Here is a 24,118-nt window from a genome sequence, read left to right as displayed (position 1 = left end):
CGACACGACATACCTCCTCCTCTACATCGACGACATTGTTCTCACGGCCTCATCCCCCGAGCTTCTACGGTGCATCATCTCCTCCCTCCAGTAGGTGTTTGTGATGAAGGACTCTAGGTGAGGTGCACCACTTTCTAGGGATCACTGTGGAACGTCATTTTGAAGGACCAGTGAGGCGACCAGAGGGGGTGAATGGCAGCCACAAAAATTTCTCCACTAGAGAACATACATGACTTGATCCTGATATCAATCCAACCACGAGGAACACTACCAACTACTCAACACAGTACAGTTCAATCCAGTGTCAATTGACTGCACTAAATTGTTTGTAGAGAACCTCTCCAAAAAGCTGCAAAAAATTGTTTATATAACATTAGTTTAGAACGAGTAGCTGTGTTGCTCTGATGACTGGCAGTGCCGCGTACTAAAACTTTGTTACAATCTTCTCAAATTTTACAAGCAGCAAGCTCACGAGAAGAAAATATGATTCAAGAAGTTTGAGAAGACAAGGTCAAAACTCCTTGAACAGATTCAAAATCTCAGTTTAGAATGGGGTTTTGTCTTTTTGATCAGAACAAGTTCAAATCAATCCACAACAATGAATTGTTCAAACAAATGAATTGTAGTTATCTAAGGACTAAAATAAACTTATGGGTTGTTTGGATCCCTTCATTTTAGAGGAATTGAAATAACTTAATAAAGTAACATATTTAGCTTGGAATTTGACATTCCACCACTTTCCAAAGTTCAGATATAAGTCTATCTCAAATTCATGGGGTGGAGGATTGGAAATGATTTTATGTAATAGTAGAATTTGTTTCTACTCCGTAACTTACAGGACACTCTTCGACTTACTCCTCTATAGTAAAAATGTAGCACATAAATATCTCGGACATCTTGCTAATAATAGTATAAAAATATATTTTGCCTAAAACCGAATTTGCTTAATTGATATATACCTAAATTTCTATTATTAGAATGGAATTCAATTCCAATGATCCAAATGGGCCGTTAAATAATATCCCCAAAACAATCCCAAACAACTGAGGTGAAATATCAACTTCAAATTAAATCAATTGGAGGGGGAGAAGAGTGAAAACGAATCAAAAACACAACTCCATCACATTTGGTGCATGATTCATAGCCACGCTGGCTACGTGTGGTTATGGCCACACTTCCTCAAAATCTAATCACACATATGCCGAGGCCTATCCCTATATTGTGTATGACTATCCCTGTATTGTGCCTAGGCCTACCTATCACTATTTTAATACATCAGGTCAAAGTTTCTTTTTAAATACTCACTTGCATCCTATAGGTTTACACCCATATGGAAGATTCACAACACCCCAAGTTCCATTTGTCATGATTGAATCCATCTCACTTCGGATTGCTTCCTTCCAATAATTAGTGTCCTGAGATGAATAAGTCCCATCAATGGTTTTTGGTGTATCATCAACTAGATACATAGTAAATTCATCATCGAATAACTTTGTAGCCTTCTATCTCTTACTCTTTTGATTAACTCCATTGTCCTTATAAATTAGATTTTCAGCAAGTTGAGGTTTAGATTGGTATATTGGAATGATGGGCTCAGGATAGAAGATATGTTCTTGAATATATGAGCTAGGTGTATTTGTCATATGAAATGTGTTTTCAAAGAATCTAACATCTCTAGATTCTATGATTGTTCCCTAAATCATATCATGAACCCCAGATCATACTATTAGGAATCTATATAACCTATGGTATGGAAAGCATATCCTAGAAAGACATAGTATATGGTCCTAGGTCCAAGCTTCTGCTTCTTCGGGATTAGCACACTAACTTTAGCCAAACAACCCCAAGTTCGAAGATTGGAGAGATTCAACATCTTCTTTTCCCTTTCCTTGAATGGTGCTCTCTATTGGTTTTTCATGGGAACTCAACTTAGGACATGACATTTATCCATTATAGCCTCTCCCCACCATTTCGTGGAAAGCCCAATGTCTCAAGCATGGCATTAACCATCTTAGTTAGAGTTTGGTTCTTTCTTTATTCAATCCCATTGATTGTGGGGAATAGGGAGGTCCCTTCTCAACAATGATCCCTTGGTCTTCATAGAATGTGTTTAACTCGTTTGAGAAATACTCTCTACATGATCATATCTAAGATGTTTCATCTTCTTCTCAAGTAGATTTTCAACATCGACCTAAAAGAATTTGAAATAAGTAAGAGCCTCATCTTTTGTTTTGAACAAGTACATGAAGCAAAATCTAGTTGAGTCATCTACCAATGCCATAAAGTATATATTTCCTCCTTTTGTTAATACTCTGTTCATCTAAGAGAAATCAATATGAACTAGTTCTAATGGTTCTAAACTCCTTGTGCTCTGCTACCTTGTGAGGCTTGTGAGTTTGTTTAGATTGCACACATATTCCACATTTAGAAAATTTGAAAAAAATTTAAATTAGGGATTACACTCATACTGGCTAGCAACATCATACCACTCAAATTAATGTAATAAAATCATGAATGCCACATATCATTCTCATTGTGCACATGGTTTACAAATTTATTACAAAAATTAATTAAAGATAGGCAGAACAAACCTCTACACTTATATCCTTTCCAACAATGATATTACACACTTATTTGATTCAAACACTAGTTTAAAGCACTCTTGATAGAAAAGAGAACCACTAATAAGATTCTTATTGATGGAGGGAACATGTTGCATGTTTCATAGTTGCATGGTCTTTCCCAAAGTAAGAAGGTTCAGACTAATCGTGCCAACACTATGAATAGAAGCATGAGAGTTGTTTCCCATCAGCATGGAGGATGTCCTTCTAGCATGGTAACAAGAAAACAAGGAACATTCAACACACATAAGTATGCTTGCTCTGGTGTTAATACACAAATCATGTAAACGACTATCTAAAAGAACTAAGGGTATATACCCAGTAGCTCCACCTTCTATGCTAGTAGTAACAACATTTGTTGATTTCTTTTGCTTGTCCTTGCGTTCTAGGAAATACTTAGCCCAATGGTCAGACCAATCACATATAAAAGCATTCTCCTTTCTTGTTTACCTTCCTATTCATGAAACCGACTATTTGATAGCCATTGACCTTCCTAGGTTTGCCTTTGGACTTCTTTTAAGGGCATAAATTCTTTTTCTGCACCATATTTGCACTAGAATTTCCCTTAATACCTTTCATGCATGTGTACTTTTCTCTTGTCTTGTCCTCAACATCAAGACAACCAATTAGATCAACAATGTTCTAATCCGGTCTCTTATGCATTAGAGAAGTAGCAAAATACCTCCAAGAAGGTGGTAACTTAGCAATGATGCATCCAACCATAAACTTGTTAGGCAACATGTAAGGAAAAGGCACGAGCTCTTTTGCAACCTGCTAAATCTGATGGGCTTATTCTATCATAGAATGGTTTTTAACCATCCTGTAGTCATAGAACTTCTCCATAATATGTAGCTCACTATTTGTAATAGAGACCCCAAATTTTGCAGCAAGTGCATCCTACATCTCTTGAGTAGTGAACAAGTGCAGGTAACAATTCACTATGTTCTCAATAAGAGTGCTTATTATAGCACCTCTAAAAAGGTTTTCGATAGGCTCAAATGACTTCTCCTCACAAGAGTTAGAAGCCATTCCTTTAGGCTTACATGTTTCCACGTGATATACTTTCATGGTTGTTAGCCATACAGTCATCTTAGCACAACATCTCTTATAATTTGAACCATAAAAAATAATTTTAGGTTTAAGTGTAACAACAAGCCAGCACTATTAAAATTCCTACACATATCAAGTTTTTGGATTATTGCACTTAGTAGGAATTTTAGATAAATAATCTGCAAAGTGAAGTCAAAAAATGACATGTGTGATTAGTTTTAAAAGAAATAATTTACTTAAAAATATTTGGTAGTTTATCGGAAGAAAAAACACATTCATCCATCGCAAGGAGAAACACTCAGGCAAGCAACATAAATAAAAGAAAAGGATAGATATAAAAGTGTACCTTGTAGTGTGTGCTGAGGACACCGAAGGCGTTGTTCTGCGGATCAGTCAAAATGATCACTATGTAGCTATTCAATATAGTCAATCAGGTTGACACAATGTAGCTAGCGATGCAGTGTAGTACATAGACATCACCAGGAAGAAGGCAAAGCAGTTGCGCTGAGCGCTTCCCATAAACTTAATTGGGCGCCTATCTCGTGCTTAATCTCTAAATGTCGAAGGTTTCGAAGGCCTACTTTATGTACTCTATATGCGCAGGAGCAGAGGTGGGGGAGACAAAAGCAGCAGTGCAATAGGTGGTAGGAGACGGAGTATGGTGTCTCTCGGAATGGAGTTCATAGCCCCTTTTATAGGTGGTTGGGATAGTCCATCAATCACCCTTTAACTAACGAATTAAATAGAAAATAAAGTATGCCTTAATAGTCACTATTATTCACGCGTACTTTATTTTACCAGATCGACACGTTAAGGCTCACCTTTCCACCCCATGGCTCGGTGCGCACACATGTGACTCTGTCTTCCCCAGAGTCAACTTCTTATAAGATGAGCATCACTATCCGAATCGGGCTCTTTGCCGAGTATCTGAAGCATTCAGCAAAGCCTGAAAATACTCAGCAAAGACTTTGCCGAATGTGACACCCGACAAAGAGAGCTCGACGAACTGTACATCGGCAATGAGTTCTTTGCCAAATACTTTTTATCGGACACTAGACAAAGACTTTGTCTAGTGTCACAAGGTACTCAACAAAGAAAAGCCGCTATCACGGTGTCTGCTAATGGAGACAGCGCTTTTGCCGAGTGTACTAGGTGACACTTGGCAAAGAGTTTCCTTCTTTGCCGAGTGCTATGGCCTTGACACTCGGTAAAGCTTTATGATTTTATGTGTAGGCCACGTAGGTTTCTACACATAGTGACTCATAACTTTCTCGAAACATTCTCAATTTTTTTATCACATCCTCTACATATGATATCATGACATGTGGACAAATTTCATGATTTTCTGACTTCGTTTGTGTTTTATACAATTTTTAAACAACTTGATGGCAAGTTCACGGTCATGTTTAGTGAGCATGATGCTCGAAAATTCTGGTCTGCTTCTGAAATCGGTCGTAACTTGTGTTACCTAACATGAATATCATTTTCTCATTCATGGTCTTCCATTTTTCGAGTGACTTGCAATTTAAATCTGAATTATCCGAAGAAATTCAATTAAACGAACTAAATCTAATAGTTATAGCAAACATTTTTATAATTGTGCCAAAATGGAACATTTAAGTTTACATAGTGTAGGAACATAGCACAAAAAGTTTGGTTCTAAAAAGAAAAAAAATACAAATATACTTTGCCGAGTGTCCAAGGATGACACTCGGTAAAACACGGTTTGCCGAGTGTCGGTCTTGCGACACTCAGCAAAGAAGCTACTTTGCCGAGTGTCAAGACCTAACGCCCGGCAAAGGTAACGGTTGTCAGCTATAGACAACTGCTGAGGGACCTTTGCCGAGCGTCTAGGTTCGCTGAGAGTTTAGCTCTTGGCAAAGCGTTCTTTGCCGAGTGTTTCCCTGTGCCGAGTATCCTACTCTCAGTAAACGTGATCGTTACCGAGAGTACGACAAAGACTGCTTTGCCGAGAGCCAGATAAAAAAAACTCGGCAAAGAGTCGGATTCCGGTAGTGCATAGACCACACACTATGAAGTTGATTAACGTTTTTCAATTAGCAACGTGAGATTAATGTCCTAGAGACCATTAGAATTCCACATGGACCTTGAGTTAATTAGGCCCAATATTGTTGTATTATAGCACCATATTGCAACAGTATATGGCTATATATGAACATAGTTATATGAATATAGGACAAAGGCGAATTCAGATGTTAATTAGTACATCATGAAAAGTTGAAACATATGTTCAGACCATGGATAAAATTAATATATCAAAATTTTACCACGTCAATGTGTTTTGTGTTGTTTAGCGAAAAAAAAAACTTTTGTTAGTCTACCACCTTAGTTGACGGAGTCCATGTATAGCACAAGCATCAATAAAACCACGAAGCCTAGCATTGTTAATAATTATTCAAAGTTATCACGATGCGCGCCACTAATAATGATATTAAAAATAGCAAAGGAAATATATTTTTTTAGGAAACATGAATGAGTACTTTATATATATGTTGATAATATAGATCCATGTAGACTGACATTTGTTTCATTTGGCATCCCTATAGATTCTAAACCCTTTGGAGACTTTTCGAAATATTGTCGTCGATTACCCGTAAGAACAATTATGACTCTTCTAAATCTGAATCTCATGCTGCCATTTCAATTTGATTTGCATACTAAGTCACTCAATTCCTCTGTTGCCAGAACGGTTGAATGTACATCCTCAGTGTTGCAGGCTTTGGTATTATTTGGGGACTTCAATTCAGATTACCGCAGTAAAGAAATAAAAGAAAATGTTAACAAAGCTGCCATATATATTGAGAATAATCAACACAAGGATGGATCCTGGTTTGTACGAAAACATCTTCTATCTTGAATAAATTGTCATTTTTTTGCTCTGTCTAGAAATAACTAAATCAGAAATTATCTGCAAAGGTACGGCACTTGGGGAATATGCTTTGTCTATGGGACCCTCTTTGCGATAAAAGGCTTAGTTGCTGCTGGAAGAAATTACGAGAACAGTATTTGCATTAGGAAAGCATGCAAATTTTTGCTCTCAATTCAACTCAAAACTGGTGGCTGGGCAGAGAGCTATCGTTCCTGTGAAAGACAGGTGAAGAACAGTTTCATTTCACATAAATCTTGTCATCAGTTACTTAACAACAGTCATGAACTCATGTATATATAGTGAGCACCCTATCCAAAAAAATCCAAAGACATGCATATCTATTCACAAAGTTTTGGTTTCAATATGCATATATAGACATTTATTTGGTTGCTATGAATTAAAAAAAAGATAATTACTTAATTGTCATTAGGCCGCATGGGAAAGGTCCAACAGGGAAAGGGTGCAGAGCCTGTTGTGGAAGAGACTCAAACTGAAAATGAGCTACGCTGACTACTTGGAAGACAAAATATTGACTAGATAGCTTTAGGAGCCAAGAAAAATATATTGGTCGATTCAATCTGATAGAATTTTCCTTTGACAAATTAGAAACAGTAGATATAAGTCATTCGAGTGTTCTACCGTTACCGTAGACACCACATAAAGAGAGAGATATGGCAAACCCATTTGACAGATCAACACCTCAAAGCTAGGAACCCAAGATAGTATGAGACCCTATTCGTTTCTTCCAGATTTCACCCCGGAATCTTTCCATCTAATCAAAACTTATACAAATTACACAAGTAATCCGATTAGTAACCGTTCCAGAAACCGAACAGGCCCTAAGGGTGTATTTAGGAGAGATTCGGATTCTCGCAAAAACGTTTTGGATTCATATTCTCTCAAGAAATGTTTCTAACGATGAATTGACATCACTTTATAAAACCGTTTGAAAGGTGAACCGGATTCGGATTGAAACAATCATGTCAGAAAGAAAATAAAACTTTTGTGGATAGAGAACAAATTAAATGCAAAACATTTTAACTGAATTAATTACAAATAATAATAACAATGGAAGCAATGATATAAGAATCTCTGCGAAACAAGCTTGCCGTTTCGCGCGCATATTTAGAAATGGTGAAACTTCTTGGTTCCAAACCAATTGTTGGAAAGACCATTTAGAGCTAGTTTGGGAACCCCTTTTTCCCAAGGGATTTTCATTTTCCCAATGAAATTTATTTCATTATCCCTTTGGAAAATAGGAAACCCTTGGAAAAATAGTGTTCTCAAACTAGCCCTTAGGTGTGTTTGGTTGGACGTACAAGCACGGATAAAAGGGGGCGGCTACATTTTTTATAGTGTTTGATGAGAGTCACACGGGATGAGTTTAACAACCGAGGCATTTTTTGTGACTACGTGGTCCCAAAAAATCGAGTGGACGATATCATCCTGATCCTATTCTACTTTGATCTCAAACCAAACATATCATTAGGTGTGATTTTCTTGATTCTCATCAGAACTGAAACTTTTCTTCTATCCAAACACATATTATGTGTCTCTGATTCCTTGTGCAAAAATGAAGTACTTGTCGAATATAAATCATATAACACACGTGACGCACACAGACACACACAAGCTGGCCATAATATATTATTTTGTAGCCACTTTGAGTTACCATAATCGACCTACTCCTCCTAACTGATTTATTATAACATATGGTAAATATCACGAAGAGTTATAATAACATATATATTGTATATATGTTCACTTTTTTATAATATTAGTAGAAACATTATAGTAAATTGAGTGGCCATGTAATAATATTCTATGGCCGTCCATAGATTAGCCTGAATGTGTTCTAAGAGCAACCATCAAAGGCAATGGACTAAGTTACCTCGCAATTCTAAAGTTTATTAACTCATTTACATGATTTTTTTTTCATAATACTACATGTTTCCTTACTCTTAGCTAGCAGTGATCCTAATCCTAGTTAACAATTCTTTTGATGATACGCAGATTTATGTAGAGGGTCCTAGCACACATGCCGTACAGACCGCTTGGGCGATGCTAGCTTTGATTCTTGCTGGACAGGTTTTATTTTCTTCATCACATTTATTTAGTGCAAAGAACTACTCCCTTGTTAATGAAACAAGAGAATGTATATTTATATGTAATCAATCATCACAACATTTACAAATATGCAAATACCTCGATGTGTTAGGTTAATATCTTCAAAATAATTGTAATAATATTGTTTTACTAGATTCAACAAATAAAAATATGTTTATGTTTTATATCATTTTGGTGTCCGAACCAACAACATGGACTACTAGTTGGTGTACCATTAATTATTTATAAATACATGTTGATTGCAACCAGCTTTCTATATTCTTATGTAACAATTAGATGGAACGGGACCCAACACCATTACATCGAGCAGCAAAAGTATTGATTAATATGCAACTGGAGACAGGAGACTATCCTCAACAAGTGAGTTTTCCAAACATTATTATGATGCAAAAATGTAATTCCTCCCATCGACAATATAAATATGTTCTAGATTCTTCCTAGTCCCGTTTCTAACTTTGACCAAGAATGCATAAGAGTTTGCATGGATCACGATTGCAGAAATATCATCCTGCAAAAATCATGCAGTTTCATAATGTATAATGCCTTTCATTTGACGTTATTTATTCTTGTAGATATATTATTATAATTTTGGTTCAACACAAACCTATATGCACTTATAGATATGATCATCAGTAGTATAAGGAATCTATTTGTTATATCCGCGCCATGCTATGTGCCCCTCTTGATTTTGAGAAGTCTACTGATTCAATGTGACCTTTTCAAGGTGGTGTTTAATCTTATTTTCGTGTTCCTATGCGGAAGCAAAGTATTTTTCGTGTTCATTATTCAGTTACCTTACTATCACATTCCTATGTAATGCCTTTTTAGATCGCTATAGTAGTCAAGTTTCAAGGATGGATGCCATTGAGATTTCAACCAATTGCATTGTGTGTTCTACATATATACATTATTATGTTTAGTTACTTAGTTCTTACATTGCATGTTCATAGTTCCATTTGTGCTTATATCTTATTGGAGATACCCCACCTATATTTTTTATCTCGTAAGAAAAAAAATGTTGCTATTACATTTCCCATAATCTACCGTAATTGATCATTTTCTTTCATTTTGAGTATAGGAACATGCTGGCAACACCAACTGCTCTGTATACTTCAACTTCCCCAACTACCGTATTTTGTACCCAGTTTGGGCTCTTGGAGAGTATCACCGCAAAGTACGTGCCAAAAGTAACTGAAGGAACCCATGGAATGCACAATATCATATGTAGTATTATGTTACATATTAAATGAAAATCATAGTGAAATCAATAAATCAATTATATTTTATATCACAAAATGTAATTTGGTAGCCACATACAAGATTTTAATGAACCATATATTCATGTATAACTATTAATTATGATGTATGTGTACTATTATGAATATCCCGATCAAAAAATAAGTAACAATTCAGTTTGGTGTACAATCAAATTATCTAGACTTCGAAACATTTTGGGTCTAGCACTTGCATGTGTAGTATTTCCTCCCACTACAAGAGCTACAGTCATTTTCGGCGGCCAGAAGCCGCCGAAAATAAAGCCTTTGCCGCCGAAAATAAGCTATTTTCGGCGGCTTTAGGCTTATTTTCGGTGGTTTCTGGCCGCCAGAAAAAAATAGCCGAAAATAAGGCCATATTTTCGGCGGCCAAGGTCTAGTCGCCTAAAGTAGCTTATTTTCGGCGGCCCCAAGTCAGCCGCCAAAAATAATAGGTAGTTTTCGGCGGCCGTCATAGAGCCGCCAAAAATAACAAGTGCCGAAAATAGTATTTCTTATTAACAATTTCAGAGCAAAAAAAATTGAAAAAATGCAAAAAATAACAGAAAATTCATACAATAACAGAAAATTCATACAATAACAGAAAAATCATACTTGTGTCTACAACATAAAACTTGAGTCCATACAAACATAAAGTCCACAAATAGTCCATACAAACATAAAGTCCACAAATAGACCATTACAACGTACAATGCGACACAAAGCTAACTCCATCACATATCGGGGTCGTTGGAGTTGTGTCCACTACCTCCAAAAGCGAAAAACTCGTTGACGAAGTCGTGTAACGGGTTTGGATTCTAAAGAAAAAAGAAGACATTAATAACGACATTGGTTACATGTATAACCATTATTCAAACAAATTGTTTCTCAAACTAACCTCTCCTGGAGTAGCTCCCTCCCCTGCATAAGCTCCTCCTGGTGCTGGTATGATCGGTGGTGGCGTGTTGTGGCCCATGACCCCGGATCCCTACAAAATCAAGTTTAGTAAAGATTTGAAATTAGGTTGATACAAACGACAAGTCTTAACTAAATTGAAGCACCTGAGGTGGAGGTGGAGGTGGCGGAGCATGTAATCCCCACTGAGGCATCGTCGACTGAAACTGAGGGAAAACAAATGGTTGTTGTTGTGCCTGCTGTGGAAACTAAGACTGTTGCAAATATCCATCGGGAAATTTATTTTTTTCATCCATCTCATTACCTCGATCTTGTCTTTAGAGGTAAGACAGAACAAGGCACGTGGCGGCTTACCGTTGGCATTGAGCACTTGGGTTGGTCGGTCACAAAGCATTGCTAGATCTCTTCGAGCTTTCAGATTGTCCTTTGTTTTTTTCAAAATGCATGCAGGTGTGTATGAGGGCTTCAACAACATTACTTTCTTGGTGCATGACATCAATGTTGTGCACAAGAATCAATGACGACATATAAGGGAGCTCACAGAGACCACATATATGTGTCCAGTTGTGGTCCACTTCGAATCCTTCGTACTTGTCCCCCTTTTCATTTAAGACAAGGTTGTTCAGCTGAGCATATATTTCTGCTGCGTTAAGACGTTTAGGCGGTCCTTTGGTGACCACAGTGTTCTTTATAAAGTTTTTCTTATCGCTCCTAAAGGGGTGTTTCCTGGGCATCCAGCGTCGATGATAATCGAAGTAAGTGATCTTTCCACCATGAGCAAGACGGAAGCAATCTGTATCTGAACCACAATATGGACATGTCAATCTACCATGTGTACTCCAACCGGTAAAAATAGCATACGCCATGAAGTCATGCACCGACCACAAATACACAACTCGAAGTTTGAATATCTGTTTTTTAAAAACATTGTATGCTTCAACACCTTTCCAAAGCTCCTTCAACTCTTCAATCAAGGGTTTTAACATGACATTGAGGTTCTTTCCAGGATAGTCTGGGCCAGGAATGATTAAGCAAAGAAATATAAATTCATATTTCATACAAAGAGAAGGTGGAAGGTTGTATGGAATCTAGTCACGAAGGTATGACCTTCGTGATTTTTGCTCATGACCTTCGTCTGAAGTTCATTATACCCTTGGGGAGATAATGCTTCAATGGACGAAGGGCATTAACATTTAACATTTTATGTTGCCTTGTTCTTAATTCGAAGCATTTGAGAACAAGTCCCCAACAGGAGGATTTCATTAAGGGGGAGTTTTGTTTAGTCAAAGGAAAAGCATTTGAAACAGGGGGAGAAAATTTCAAATCTTGAAAATGCTTCTCAAAATCTTATTCGTATACCTTTGACTATTTGCAAAAGATTTTTGAAAAAGAATGTCCAAAATATTGCAAAACAAAACAAGTGGTGCAAGCGTGGTCCAAAATTTTAAATAAGAAGAAAATCATTCCATGCATATCCAGTAGAAATAATTATTGGTTTAATTCCAAGTAACCTTTGCACTTACCTTATGCAAACTAGTTCAATTATGCACTTATATATGTGCTTTGGTTTGTGTTGGCATCAATCACCAAAAAGGGGGAGATTGAAAGGGAAATAGGCTTGCACCTTTTCCTAATTGATTTTGGTGGTTGAATTGCCCAACACAAATAATTGGACTAACTAGTTTGCTCTAGATTATGAGTTCTACAGGTGCCAAAGGTTCACAACAAACCAATAAAAAGACCAAGAAAGGGTTCAAATAAAAAAGAGCAAAAGACTCCGAAGTGTGCCCTGGTCTGGCGCACCGGACTGTCCGGTGTGCCACCGGACAGTGTCCGGTGCACCAGAGAACCGAACTCCGAACTTGCAACCTTCGGGAATTCTGGGAGTCGCTCCGCTATAATTCACCGGACTATCCGGTGTAGCACCGGACTGCCCGGTGCCAGCGGAGTAACGGCTACACAGCGCCAACGGTCGTCTGCAACGGTACAGTAAAGCGCTACAGTACGTGCCTGTGCGCGCAGAAGTCAGAGCATGCACCAGAATGCACACCGGACAGTGAACAATGACTGTCCGGTGCACCACCGGACTGTCCGGTGGCCCAGAAGTCAGAAGCTCCAACGGTCAAACCCTAACGGTCGGGTGACGTGGCTGGCGCACCGGACAGTGTCTGATGGCGCACCGGACTATCCGGTGCGCCATGCGACAGCAGCCTTCACCAACAGCTATTTTGGTGGTTGGGGTTATAAATACCCCCAACCACCCACCATTCATTGCATCCAAGTTTTCAGCTTTCAAACCTCATACAAGAGCTATAGCATTCAATACAAGACACAAACAAAGAGATCAAATCCTCTCCCAAGTCCGGAATCACTCCAACCAAATTAGTGACTAGAGAGAGAGACATTTGTGTTCATTTGAGCTCTTGCGCTTGGATTTCTTTTCTTCTTCCTTCTTTCTTGTGTTCAACTCACTTGTAATCAAAACAAGAGACACCAAGTTGTGGTGGTCCTTGTAGTGGACTTAGTGTCCCATTTGATTGAAGTGAAAGGCTCACTCGGTCTAGGTGACCGTTTGAGAGAGGGAAAGGGTTGAAAGAGACCCGGTCTTTGTGACCACCTCAACAGGGAGTAGGTTTGCAAGAACTGAACCTCGGTAAAACAAATCACTGTGTCATCTGCTCTTATTCGCTTGTGATTTGTTTTCGCCCTCTCTTTTCGGACTCACATTTAATTCTAACGCTAACCTGGCTTGTAGTGTGTACTTAAGTTTATAAATTTTAGATTTGCCTATTCACCCCCTCTAGGCGACTTTCAATAACATGAAAGAAGGTATAATAGTCGATTACATCATGATGTCCGAGACATCCACATAGTCTTTAACAAGTGTGGAAAAGAAACGTAGATACACACTTCCTACACATGCAGCCGACTGGGGGTTTGCCACTAACCCATGCCTTAAACTCATCGTACTCTTGGAACTCCTGTAAGTCCTCCTCCACGACTTCATCTTCACCTGAGCAGTGGTTGCAACACGGACAACCTGGGGGGGGGGGGGTTGGTGTGTAAAGCAAGGGTGAGTACACATCAACATACTCAGCAATATGTCGCGTTTGGCTGTAGTGGACTAGCTTTATGTGGGGGTTAAGTCAAGCAGTTGCTTTTAGGTGGTCAGGTTATTATTACTAGTAGAAAGCCAGGTTTTAGCATTAACCCAAGTTATTAACCCAATGTACCCTTTCCAAACGGAAAGAATACCACTTACCATAATCATAACCAAAACCATCATCCTCATCACCACTTGTAAACCAAACATCTCTGATCAAGTATCTCTAATCAATGGAGCTCCCTTGGACGCTCATAACCGCGAGCACGACTGATATATCAGTTTCATAACACTATGCAGAGGTTGCGCACTTTACCCACAAGCCGTGATTCCCTCTTGCCTCAAGCCGATCAAACCCTTAAACACTACCAAGGTGAATAGGCAGGGTTTCACTATGTAGCCTTTACAAAGATTTCCTGGGGCTGTAGCCACCCATTAGGTTTCCTAAATGCACCGCACTTCTCCCCAAGGGGCGAACCAACCTTGCAGAGTGAGCCGCATACACCGAGCCCCATTAACGGCACGACGGCGATGCGAACTACACCCTAGTTCCTCTAATTATTCAGCTAAGGGTGTCCCATTCCACCCTCATGGTTGCACTGTTTTCCCGGGTGGTCATCCAACAAACTAGTCCTTACGGAGATGCACTCAATAAACAGCTCGAGTCCCCTTAAATGTCATGGTACCATCATCATAATCAAAAGGGAAAACAACGTATCATAGATAATCTCATCATGTTCATTGATTAATGTGAAGCACTAGCATATAGCTACACAAAAATAACCCAACCAAAATAGGTAAACAAGGACAAGATAGACAAAAGCTAGTCAATCCTTAGGTATAACTGTGTAAATGCGGGGAGTGAATTATAAAAATGAGTAGGACATAGATGGGTCAAGGGACACTTGCCTTCACCAACCGGCTGCTGCTCTGGGTCTTCACCTGCAACTCCTTCAGACTCCACCAACTGACCGTTATCTATACGAGTTCAAATATATATTCCACGAATTTAATACAAAAGAACAGTACACCATACAATAGAATATAATAAATAAGAAGAAGCTCGGCGCAGGGCTCACACCTACGACTAAGCGAGAAAGAGAGAGTAACGATCGAGGCTACGGTCGAGAAGCGATCACGTTACGCGATTATAAATCAGAGAACTCGTCTAACAGAACGATATTAATTTGGCCATCGTGTTATGCATACGATAAAGTCATGTTCCGTATTTAATCATCATAAGCAGATCAAAGTAAAATTAAAAGGATTGTCGCTCGGCGAAACGCACGACACAACACTTAGACTGAATTAAGAAATAAACGACTCGTCGTGCGACGGAGCGCGCCACGAGACACTTGAATTAGTTATGAAAATAATGTCAAGCATCGTGCGACGAAGCGCATGACGGCATACATCATCCAACCGAATTTAAAACGAAACGTCGCGCGACTGGACGCACGACGCCACACATTAATTAATCTAAAATTAAACTAATTCGCCGCGCGATGAAGCGTGCGACGCACCACACTAATAAATTTGAAATTAAACTAATTCGTTGCACGACGAAGCTCGCGACGCAGCACGTTGACTAAACTAAATTTAAGATGGATTAAATAAAAAATTAAATGTCGTGCAACTACGGTCGTGTGCGCGGGAACGCGTGAGGCCACGTCGGGGGAAAGGGCACGGTCGCCGAGGCACGAGACCGCCGGGGCGCACGGCTGCAGGGGCTCGAGGTACCAGGGCGCGGGGCGAGGGGCCTCTAGGGCACGAGCGAGCCACCGGGGGAGCGGGCGCGGGGCCACGGGGCCGGGCGCGCGGGGCCGCCAAGGCACGGGTGAGCCACCAGGGAGCGGGTGGGGGGCACGACGGGGCACGCATGGGGCACGCGACCGGGCAGCAGGGGGCGCAGGGAAGAAGAAAGGGGAGGGGTAGGGGAAGAGAGAGAGGGAGAGGGAGAGGGGAGGGGAGCTCACCTCGGGGTCCAAATCCGGCGATCACCGTCTCCAAAACCTAAGGCACCATGGGGAAGAGAGAGAGATGGGAGAGAGAGGGAGTTGTGCGCGGGAGAATTGAATGAGGAAAAGAGAGACAAGGGGAGGGGGCGCATGGGGAGGGCAGGGCGCCAGGGGCGTGCGGGTCGAGGCCGGGCCGAGCTAGGCCAGGTCGGGCCGGGCTAGGCTGGGCCGCATCGTGGAACGAAAACCCACAACACGCACAACCACGGACCGGAATACAATCACGAAACGAAATCCGATACGAGACTAAGTAAACTCGCGATTAAACACGACATCAGACAAAAAAAATATGATTCGGCATGATGCAACACTCATGTCAACTTAGGTTTTGTTTACACACGATACCGACACCAGTCACTATACTGCTTTGAAATTGGGAAGAAGGAGCGAAACAGAAGAGAAAAGAGAGTAATGCCTGAATTTGGTGAGTATAAAAGAAGAAAAAATTCTACCCCCAAATTTAGGGCGTTACACATGCATAGACTGACGAGTGGGACCCACCTCGGTAGTACCGTCTTCTAGCTTGGTTTGTTACAACCGAACCCGATTGAGCCGCTGGGGATCTCATGCCCGGCCTCGCCACCGTCCCACCTTGAAGCATGACAAGCAATATATATACGGAGCCAGAAATCGCCCTAGCCATAGCCAGAAACCGCCCTAGCCAAGCAATATTCCGCTGTGGTGCTTGCCAGGGCTGGTCATCCTCATCAGACGTCGCCGGCGGCCATCATCCCGGCCACCATCTCGATCTCTGATACGTCGCCTGCATATGAGTCTTGTAGCGTGTAGCCTGTGCCTTTACTACCGCGGTGGTTGGTCACCTGCGCGCCGTGGGCACTGGTCGCTGGTGTACTCATCGCTGTGGGGTGGGCTATCGACGTCGGCCATGAAGAGTGAGAAAGGACGGTAGCTTGGGGTCGTAAGGAAGAAGACAATGCGTCCACCGTTGATCCTCTAACCAACTGCTAGGATTAGTCGGGTTATCGCTTCGTCCGGATGTGATCGGTGACCATCGATCTTAGGGCAGACGGGGGAGATCGGATCTTCTATTCCATCCCACGAATTGACTGTGGGTCGTCGAATTTGGATCCAAGGCTCCATGTTGCGTACTGTTTCGGTCGAAGTCAGATTTAATATGCACCGTGCGCCTCTGATCGTGCGGCTTTAATCGCTCCATACCCCTTCGCTGAAGCCATTTTGCAAAAGTGACCCTGTTGTTTCCCAAAAATAATCTGCCGATCATCAAGTGCTATTGCATTAACAGTTGTGCCCACGGATTTCACAAATAAGCCCCTGGACATTCCAAATAGACCCCTGGGATCTATTTTGAGGTATAAAATTTAAGTAAAAATGATTAGAAAACTTGTAAACCCCATAATCTACTCGTTTTAATTCCGATTTGACCCGTTCGAATTGCGTTGGACTCGTACTAATATTACCTACACCATAGTAACATCATTTTACCATGTAACATGTGACACCCCAGGTGTCTATTTCGTGTTATGTCAGAAGATTTATCCTAATCTCGGATGCTCAGTGAAAATTTCTATTTCTCGATCGTGCCTATCTCTGTTTATCAGGCTTTCTCTCGGAAGTTCACCGAATTTCAGAGTTAATCGATCGCTAGAAACAACCAATTTTGGAGCGTGTTAAAACTTTTATTTCTCGAAACGAATGCAATCTCGATATTCAATCTCGATTTATAAATCTTATCGGAAGCTCATTTAATCAAACTCTCGACGACTGTTATTTGATCTGAGCCCTAGTCTAATTTCTCGAACTTCGATCGGTGTCTGACTATTTTAATCCGAGTCCGTACTCTCAAACAGAATGCTCAATATGTCGTCCTCTAATCAATATTATCTGACTCGGCCAAATATCTCATGTGCGAACCAAATTCAAAATCCCGTATCGACAGCGATTTTAAAATGTCACGATCCGATTTCCCCGACTAAAAATCCAAAACCGATCAAATATCAGGACGATTTATTTTCGAATCATGCGCGAGGAGTTATTTCCGAGCAAATTCAAACCAAACTCTCGACCAAGTTAATCGCGTAGTCGCCCGTTCGTCCGAACTCTGTTTCACTCTGTTCCGCGCACAGACGAATTCCGCACGAGCATTTTTATTCCGGAAAATATTTAGCGCAACTCGATTTCGCGTTTTGGGCCAAATCCAGCCCAGCCCAATAGGCCCATTTGAAACCCTAACCCTAGGGTTTCTCTATAAATACGGACCCCTTCCCTTGCACATGGCAATTTTGCACTCCCACCCCTCTAAATTTTTCAGCCGCCACTCTCTTCCTCCTTCTCCCTCGCGCAGGTCTGCTCCAGCCGACGCCCTGTCTTCTTCCTCACGGTGGTCAGCAGGGAGCTCGGCCAGCAGCCATGGCCTCCTCCACTTCTTCCCCATGGAAGCCGGCTCCTTCTCCATGCTCCCTCCCTAGCCGAGCACCTCCAGCAGCCATGGCCGAGCTTCTTTTCTCCCCTGCTGTCCCCTGCGCGCAGGGAGCACCAAGGCCAGCGTCCCCTTCTCCCTGGTTTCCCTTGCGCAGTGGCAGAAGAATCCATGGACGTCGCCTCCCCATGCTCCTATGCGTGCAGGGAGCTGCGCCCTTTTCTTCTCGACAGCGCTCGGCTCCCTCCTCCCTGCGCATTCCCTGCCCCACTGCCAGCAGGAGGCCAGCGGCCCTCATCCTCCAGCTCCCGCCATGGTCGAGCTCAGCAGCGCAGGGCGCGCCCTATTTCCTTGCTCCATGGCCGGCGCCCAACAGCAGTCCTGCGCAGCGCCGCTGCTCCATCCCCTCCACAGCGCAGGCCCTCTTCCTCCCCACACAGCCAGCGTCGGGGACATTCTTCCCCATGGAGGCCGAGCCCCTCTCCCAACCAGCGCCCTCCCTGTTCCCCTGGACGACGCTGTCCTTTCCCATGCCGCTGCTCCACCACGCGCACTACCTGCTTGACAGAATGTCCGATCTATGCACAGCCCTTCTTCCTCCTCTCCCATGGTGCTGCTCGTCGAGCCCTCCATTTTTTTGGATGCCGGCAAGAAAAATCGGCGCAGCAGCCCTCCAGTTCATTCTCCACTTCCCCGTCGCGAGTCATCGCTCTCGCGCTTGCTGCGCAGCGAACAGCACGTCGGGGTGCCCGCCGGGTGTTTGCTGTTTTTTTGCGCAGCCCCGTGGTCGTCGTCGTTCACCCCGGTGAGACTGCGACGCTCCTTGTTCGATTCCGCATCGACATTATTTTCCTATGATTAATTATGTATGTGTGCTGCTTTGTTTTATTTTTGTGGAGGAGAGAACCCCGTATTTTGCGAGGAGAAGGCAAGTCGTTCAACGCTCGTCGATGGCGAAGCTATGCACAAATCGGAATCACCGTCGTCCTTACAAACGCCGTTTGAGTTTGTTTATGGTGAGCCGATGCATGTCGCTCTCGATCGACTCGATTAATTATTTTGAATGCATGTGTGTAAAATATTTCGGTTATGCGCATTGGTAGGATCGCGTTTGCGGTTAGAGAGCAAGAGGTTGTTTGATGTGTGCGATTTGTAGTTAGTCCAATTAGGTTTTGGTCGATGATGTGCATGTGTGATTATGTGATTGAAAATACATTTATGTGAATGGAAGCGCGTAGAGAAGAAAATGAAGTAGAAAAGAACTCGGATGTTTTTACGTTTCGATAGGAAGATGTGCGATGTGTTGTTTGATGCGAAGGATAGGTTTTACTAGTTTAAACGGTTAGTCGGCAGACTCGATCAGTAAAGCTAAAAATTTATTTTTGCGATTAAGATGAGGTGACGACATGCCGTAGTAGTCGTCGCCTTCTCTATATTTTCGAGTTGGATAACTACCATAGGCAAATAATTGTTGATACCCAAAGAGTGTTAGAAACAAATAGTCGTGCTCTACCTATTGCGTCAAAGGAATTATGGTATGTTGATTAATTGGGAGTTAAGTGACTTTATATAGAAAAGTAGTTAAGAAAACTAATCGAATTACTTTTAGCTATATTTTAAGTTAAGATGTCTAAAATGGTGAAACTAGTTTTGTTGGTCTCATGGTGTTATGATTGAGAAAAATATGAACTTGTGTATGAATTCCTATGTTTTTCATGCTGTGTTAGCCAACTCTTGTTAAATAGGGGAATTCAATTGCGTTAAGTAATTGTTATATGTAGGTGTTTTCAGTACTTCAAGTGGTTGCAAGTTAATTAGTAGACTCTCTATGTGACGCTAGGTGTCTATGTAGAATTCTGAAAATTATGGTGCCCCAAATTGTCGAGTTAGAGGTTTAATTCGATCAATGCCGATTAAGTGGTTGAAAATAACTAGTAAAGAAGTTGTAGATGTAAAACTGGAAACTAGTATGCATATGTCCCCGTATGATGTTGTGGTACCTTGATGACATTAAAAGGATCATGTGTTGCGAGAGGTAAAGAGTTTAGAATTAACTTATCGTCACATGCTAATTTACATTATTAAAGTGTCTCTTTCATGGTAACCAACTTGCATAACATAAGCACGTGATAGTTGTGTTCGATAACCAAATCATTTCAAATTGGAAATGAAAATTTGTAGTAACTGTCCCTGATTGTGCTTGATGATTGAGTTAAGTGTTCTTGTGCTTGCAAGCTGAAAAATTCCTGCATGTATCATTTTGGTTGTGCAATTAAGCTAGTAATACTAAATGACACGGATAAAAATTAGTAAGTCTACTTATTAGTTCCCACTTGGTTATTTTAACTATAACAATTGTCAAAGTGCTAGAATAATTCAAGTATCTAGAACGCGACAACTCTTAAATTGTATAGAAGCTGAAATGTATTGGTTGCTGTTTTGGGCTGCACGTACTGTTTTCGGTGTGCTGTATGTTTGATGAACTAAATTGTGTTTTCTGTAGATATGTTCTATAGAAAAGTTGTAGATAACATGATTATCTTGCTTGTACAAACATTTGACAGCCATAAACCTGATCGTTTAGGAGTTGTGCTTTTCACAAGCTCAGCACCTGAATCTGTCGAATTTCTGAACAGATTTCAGAAATTGCAATGGTTGCTTAAGTTAATGTTGAAATAAGTTATTGGTGGTCACAAGAAAGTTGTAGATAACTTTAATATCTTACTTGTGTTAAAATTTGAAAGTCATAGGTCTGACAGTTTAGGAGTTATGCTTTTTACAAATTCAGTAACTGAATCTGTCCAAATTCTGTACAGAATTCAGAAACTGTGTTGTTTGTTCAACTTAGTGTTGCAATCTGTTCATGGTCATTATAAGAAAGTTGTAGATGCTTTTCTGATCTTGCTTGTGTTAAAATTTCATAACCAAAGGCCTGACGGTTTAAGAGTTATGAAATTTACAAACTGATTGCTGTGTTCTGTCCTCCGTCAGAACAGATTTTGAAAACTGCGTTGTTTGATTCAGTTAAGCACAGAATCACTTCTTGGTGATTATAAAAGTTATGTAGTGTAATTGCCAAGCTTTCCAAAAAGTCTTGGATCACTATTTTTGGTGGTCTGAAGATTAAGTTATGGATGTTTGAAGTCTGAAGACTGAATCTGTCCAATTCTGGACAGCAAAGCCTTCTAGTGTATTTTATCCTTAGTTAACTATTGAGTCACCTTAAGATGTTTATAAGTGATATGTAGACAATTTTATTACCTTTCCAGAAAGTCTAGGATCACCTTGTTTGGATGCCTGAATCTTCAGTTATGAATTTTTAAAGTCATAAGTCTGAATCTGTCCAAATCTGGACAGCGCTGTTGTGTTAACATCTTTTGACCTTGCTAAGTGTTTAATCATGTTGTGATAACAATACCACAGTTGTAGAGAACTTTCTAAACTTTCCAGAAAGTATTAGTTTGCTATTTTTGGATTAATATTTGAAAAGTTATGATTAAAACAAGTAGCTGCTGTGCTGCTGTCCTAAAAATCTGCATGTGCTCAAATGAATATTGAGTTCACCATTTTGGCTAAAAATGCTTAGTTAGCACTTAACGAATATAGACTTGTGATGGCTAAACTTAGGTTAACATGTGCTTCATGATTAATGTGCTTGCTTGCTGTAGTTGATTGTGATAGAGGAGTCCATCGACATTGATGCGTCGGTCCTCTATTAAACTTGTGTTTGTGATGCTTTTGTGTGATCAATAGAACTAATGCAAAGTCGTAGCAATTAAATAAATGCGTGTACCTGTGATATCGTATTTGTGTTGCGTAAATAAATAAAATATGGTCGTCTTGTTAATGGTGTTAATGATGAACGCCGATAACGTACGAATAGCTAGCGCTTGCGTATAGTCGTTGCGGTGTCTTACTACTTGGTGTTTAGTTCGCTACCGTGTATTGTATATCTTGTGATAACTTTTCATTATATTTATACATATGCATCTTGCACCTCATATAGGACCGAGAGATGATGATCGGGCTAGTGATGTGGTGCCAACCACAAGATGCAGTCGGTGGACGACCCAAGGAAGGATGGACTTAACCAGTGGATGCTCGCCAAGCGAGTACCTCCCCCAGCAAACACTACTTAAGTGTTAAATTAAAGGCAAGCCCCGGTTTTATGCATAACCGTTTATATATGCTATTTTACTACACTTAATGTTTGTAGGCTTGAATGTGCACTTAAGTGTAGGAGTTGTTTGAAACCTTAGTTGCATGATCTCAGGAATCCCATTGAGATGAATACTAGTATGCTAGGTCGAGTAGCTGCTTATTTAATTAGGATCTCGGTAGAAGTCGAGTGATTTTTCTAGCACTCGCGCGAGGTCAGGACATTGATTGTACCCACTTTCATATCGTACTGATGTTGGGTTGTGGGCAACAATCCATGGGGATTGGTTGTCCACGGGATAAAAATTTGAATAAGGATTAAGGTGTGGTACCGTGAGTCAAGCGTTTGAACGTACTAAGCACATGCCGAGAAATATGGTAAATCGGTAAGCCTAGTACCTGAGTGAACCTGCCCGCAGATTGCCCTCCTCACGCGACCTGAGACGAGGTCTCCCATTCCGGTTATGGTGGGTACAAGTGCGGTCACTGCACGATGGCCAGTCGGGGTCAGTGAGGCATTGTACGCCAAGGCGGTGAGCCCCTTTCTGTTGCCAGGGAATCGATGGGGACGGTTGATATGTGTGGGGACGGAGTGCCCCTGCATGTCGTGTGTTTAGGTTTACCTTGCAAGGATAAAAACTCGATTCGAATCGTCTGCTTCTCGCAGCTAATGAGACTGCTTGATCCATGCTGCTACATTGAGTAATAAGTGGAAATGAGGTGACTGGCAAAAGATGTTGGTTGATAAAAATGTTTGATACCATGTATGATTAGCTAGGTACACATCTAGTTAAAAAGGATCATACTAAAACTTGAAAAGCTAAAACATGATTTTAGACTCAGCTAGTGCTTTTGGCAAACCAAACCCCTCAGCCAAACAGCTGCATGTCTAGAGGTAGAGGAGTAGACTCCTCACACCGGGTAAGTCTAGCTGAGTATTAGTATACTCAGCCTTACTTGTGGCACAATTTTTGCAGGTACTCCTTAGGATGATTGGTTGCTGGTGTGACTTGGCCTTCATCCCTGCCACCGGGATATATGGTCGAGAGGGTTATTGCTTCCGCAGGAGAGGACCAGGAGGAGTAGCGTGGCCAGGCTTCGCCATGTTACTCGGTTTTCTCCGTTAGTTATTTCCGCTGCATTAAAATTTATGGTTATCATTTCTGAAACTCCGATAATGTAATCACTAATTATACGTATTAAATTTGTGGTATTATGTTTTATTGTATTTCTCTGTGCCTCACCTTCGAGTGAGCTAGTGGTATTCGATCCTGGTAAGTGGCTTTATCGGACTAGATTCGAGGGACTGACGAGTTATTCTTATTTAAGTGTGTTGCTGCCCTTAAGGGTGCGACTTGAGCACTTAAGCTGGAATAATTCGGGCGGTTCCGCCACAGCTGGTATCGGAGCGAATACCATCATAGAGAAGTCAATAAGTCATGATTACCAACTTTTCTAAAGTAAAACTTGCTAGAAACCAATGTTGGATAGATCGTCAGGACGATAAGTTAGACCTAGGACGTGAAGCCTTAGGAAATAGATGGGTAGCTAGGTGGCTATTAATATAGGCCATAAAGGCTACTAT

At 41.0% G+C, this 24,118-nt stretch overlaps 1 protein-coding gene and 1 long non-coding RNA gene across 2 annotated transcripts in view; both read left to right on the top strand.

The window, feature by feature from the left end:
• Window positions 1-10,095, top strand: part of LOC103640438 (achilleol B synthase) — a 63,850-nt gene extending 53,755 nt beyond the window's left edge. The window contains exons 13-18 of the mRNA XM_008663019.2: window positions 6,239-6,285; window positions 6,378-6,521; window positions 6,609-6,786; window positions 8,575-8,649; window positions 8,965-9,048; window positions 9,767-10,095. Coding sequence (XP_008661241.1) covers window positions 6,239-6,285; window positions 6,378-6,521; window positions 6,609-6,786; window positions 8,575-8,649; window positions 8,965-9,048; window positions 9,767-9,883 — 645 coding nt within the window. The 3' untranslated portion in view covers window positions 9,884-10,095. The remainder of the gene's footprint in view (window positions 1-6,238; window positions 6,286-6,377; window positions 6,522-6,608; window positions 6,787-8,574; window positions 8,650-8,964; window positions 9,049-9,766) is intronic.
• Window positions 10,096-18,234: 8,139 nt separating this feature from the next.
• On the top strand, window positions 18,235-23,760 carry LOC100276395 (uncharacterized). Its single transcript, NR_131755.1, has 4 exons — window positions 18,235-19,180; window positions 19,280-19,391; window positions 22,382-22,528; window positions 23,511-23,760. It is a non-coding gene; the product is annotated as an uncharacterized lncRNA (long non-coding RNA).
• The last annotated feature ends 358 nt before the right edge of the window (window positions 23,761-24,118 follow it).

Source organism: Zea mays, chromosome 1 (genome assembly GCF_902167145.1).
Source record: "Zea mays cultivar B73 chromosome 1, Zm-B73-REFERENCE-NAM-5.0, whole genome shotgun sequence".
In the NCBI taxonomy this organism is placed as follows: Eukaryota; Viridiplantae; Streptophyta; class Magnoliopsida; order Poales; family Poaceae; genus Zea; species Zea mays.
Note: the sequence above shows the minus strand (reverse complement) of the source record. Positions and strands in the feature narration are given on the sequence as shown.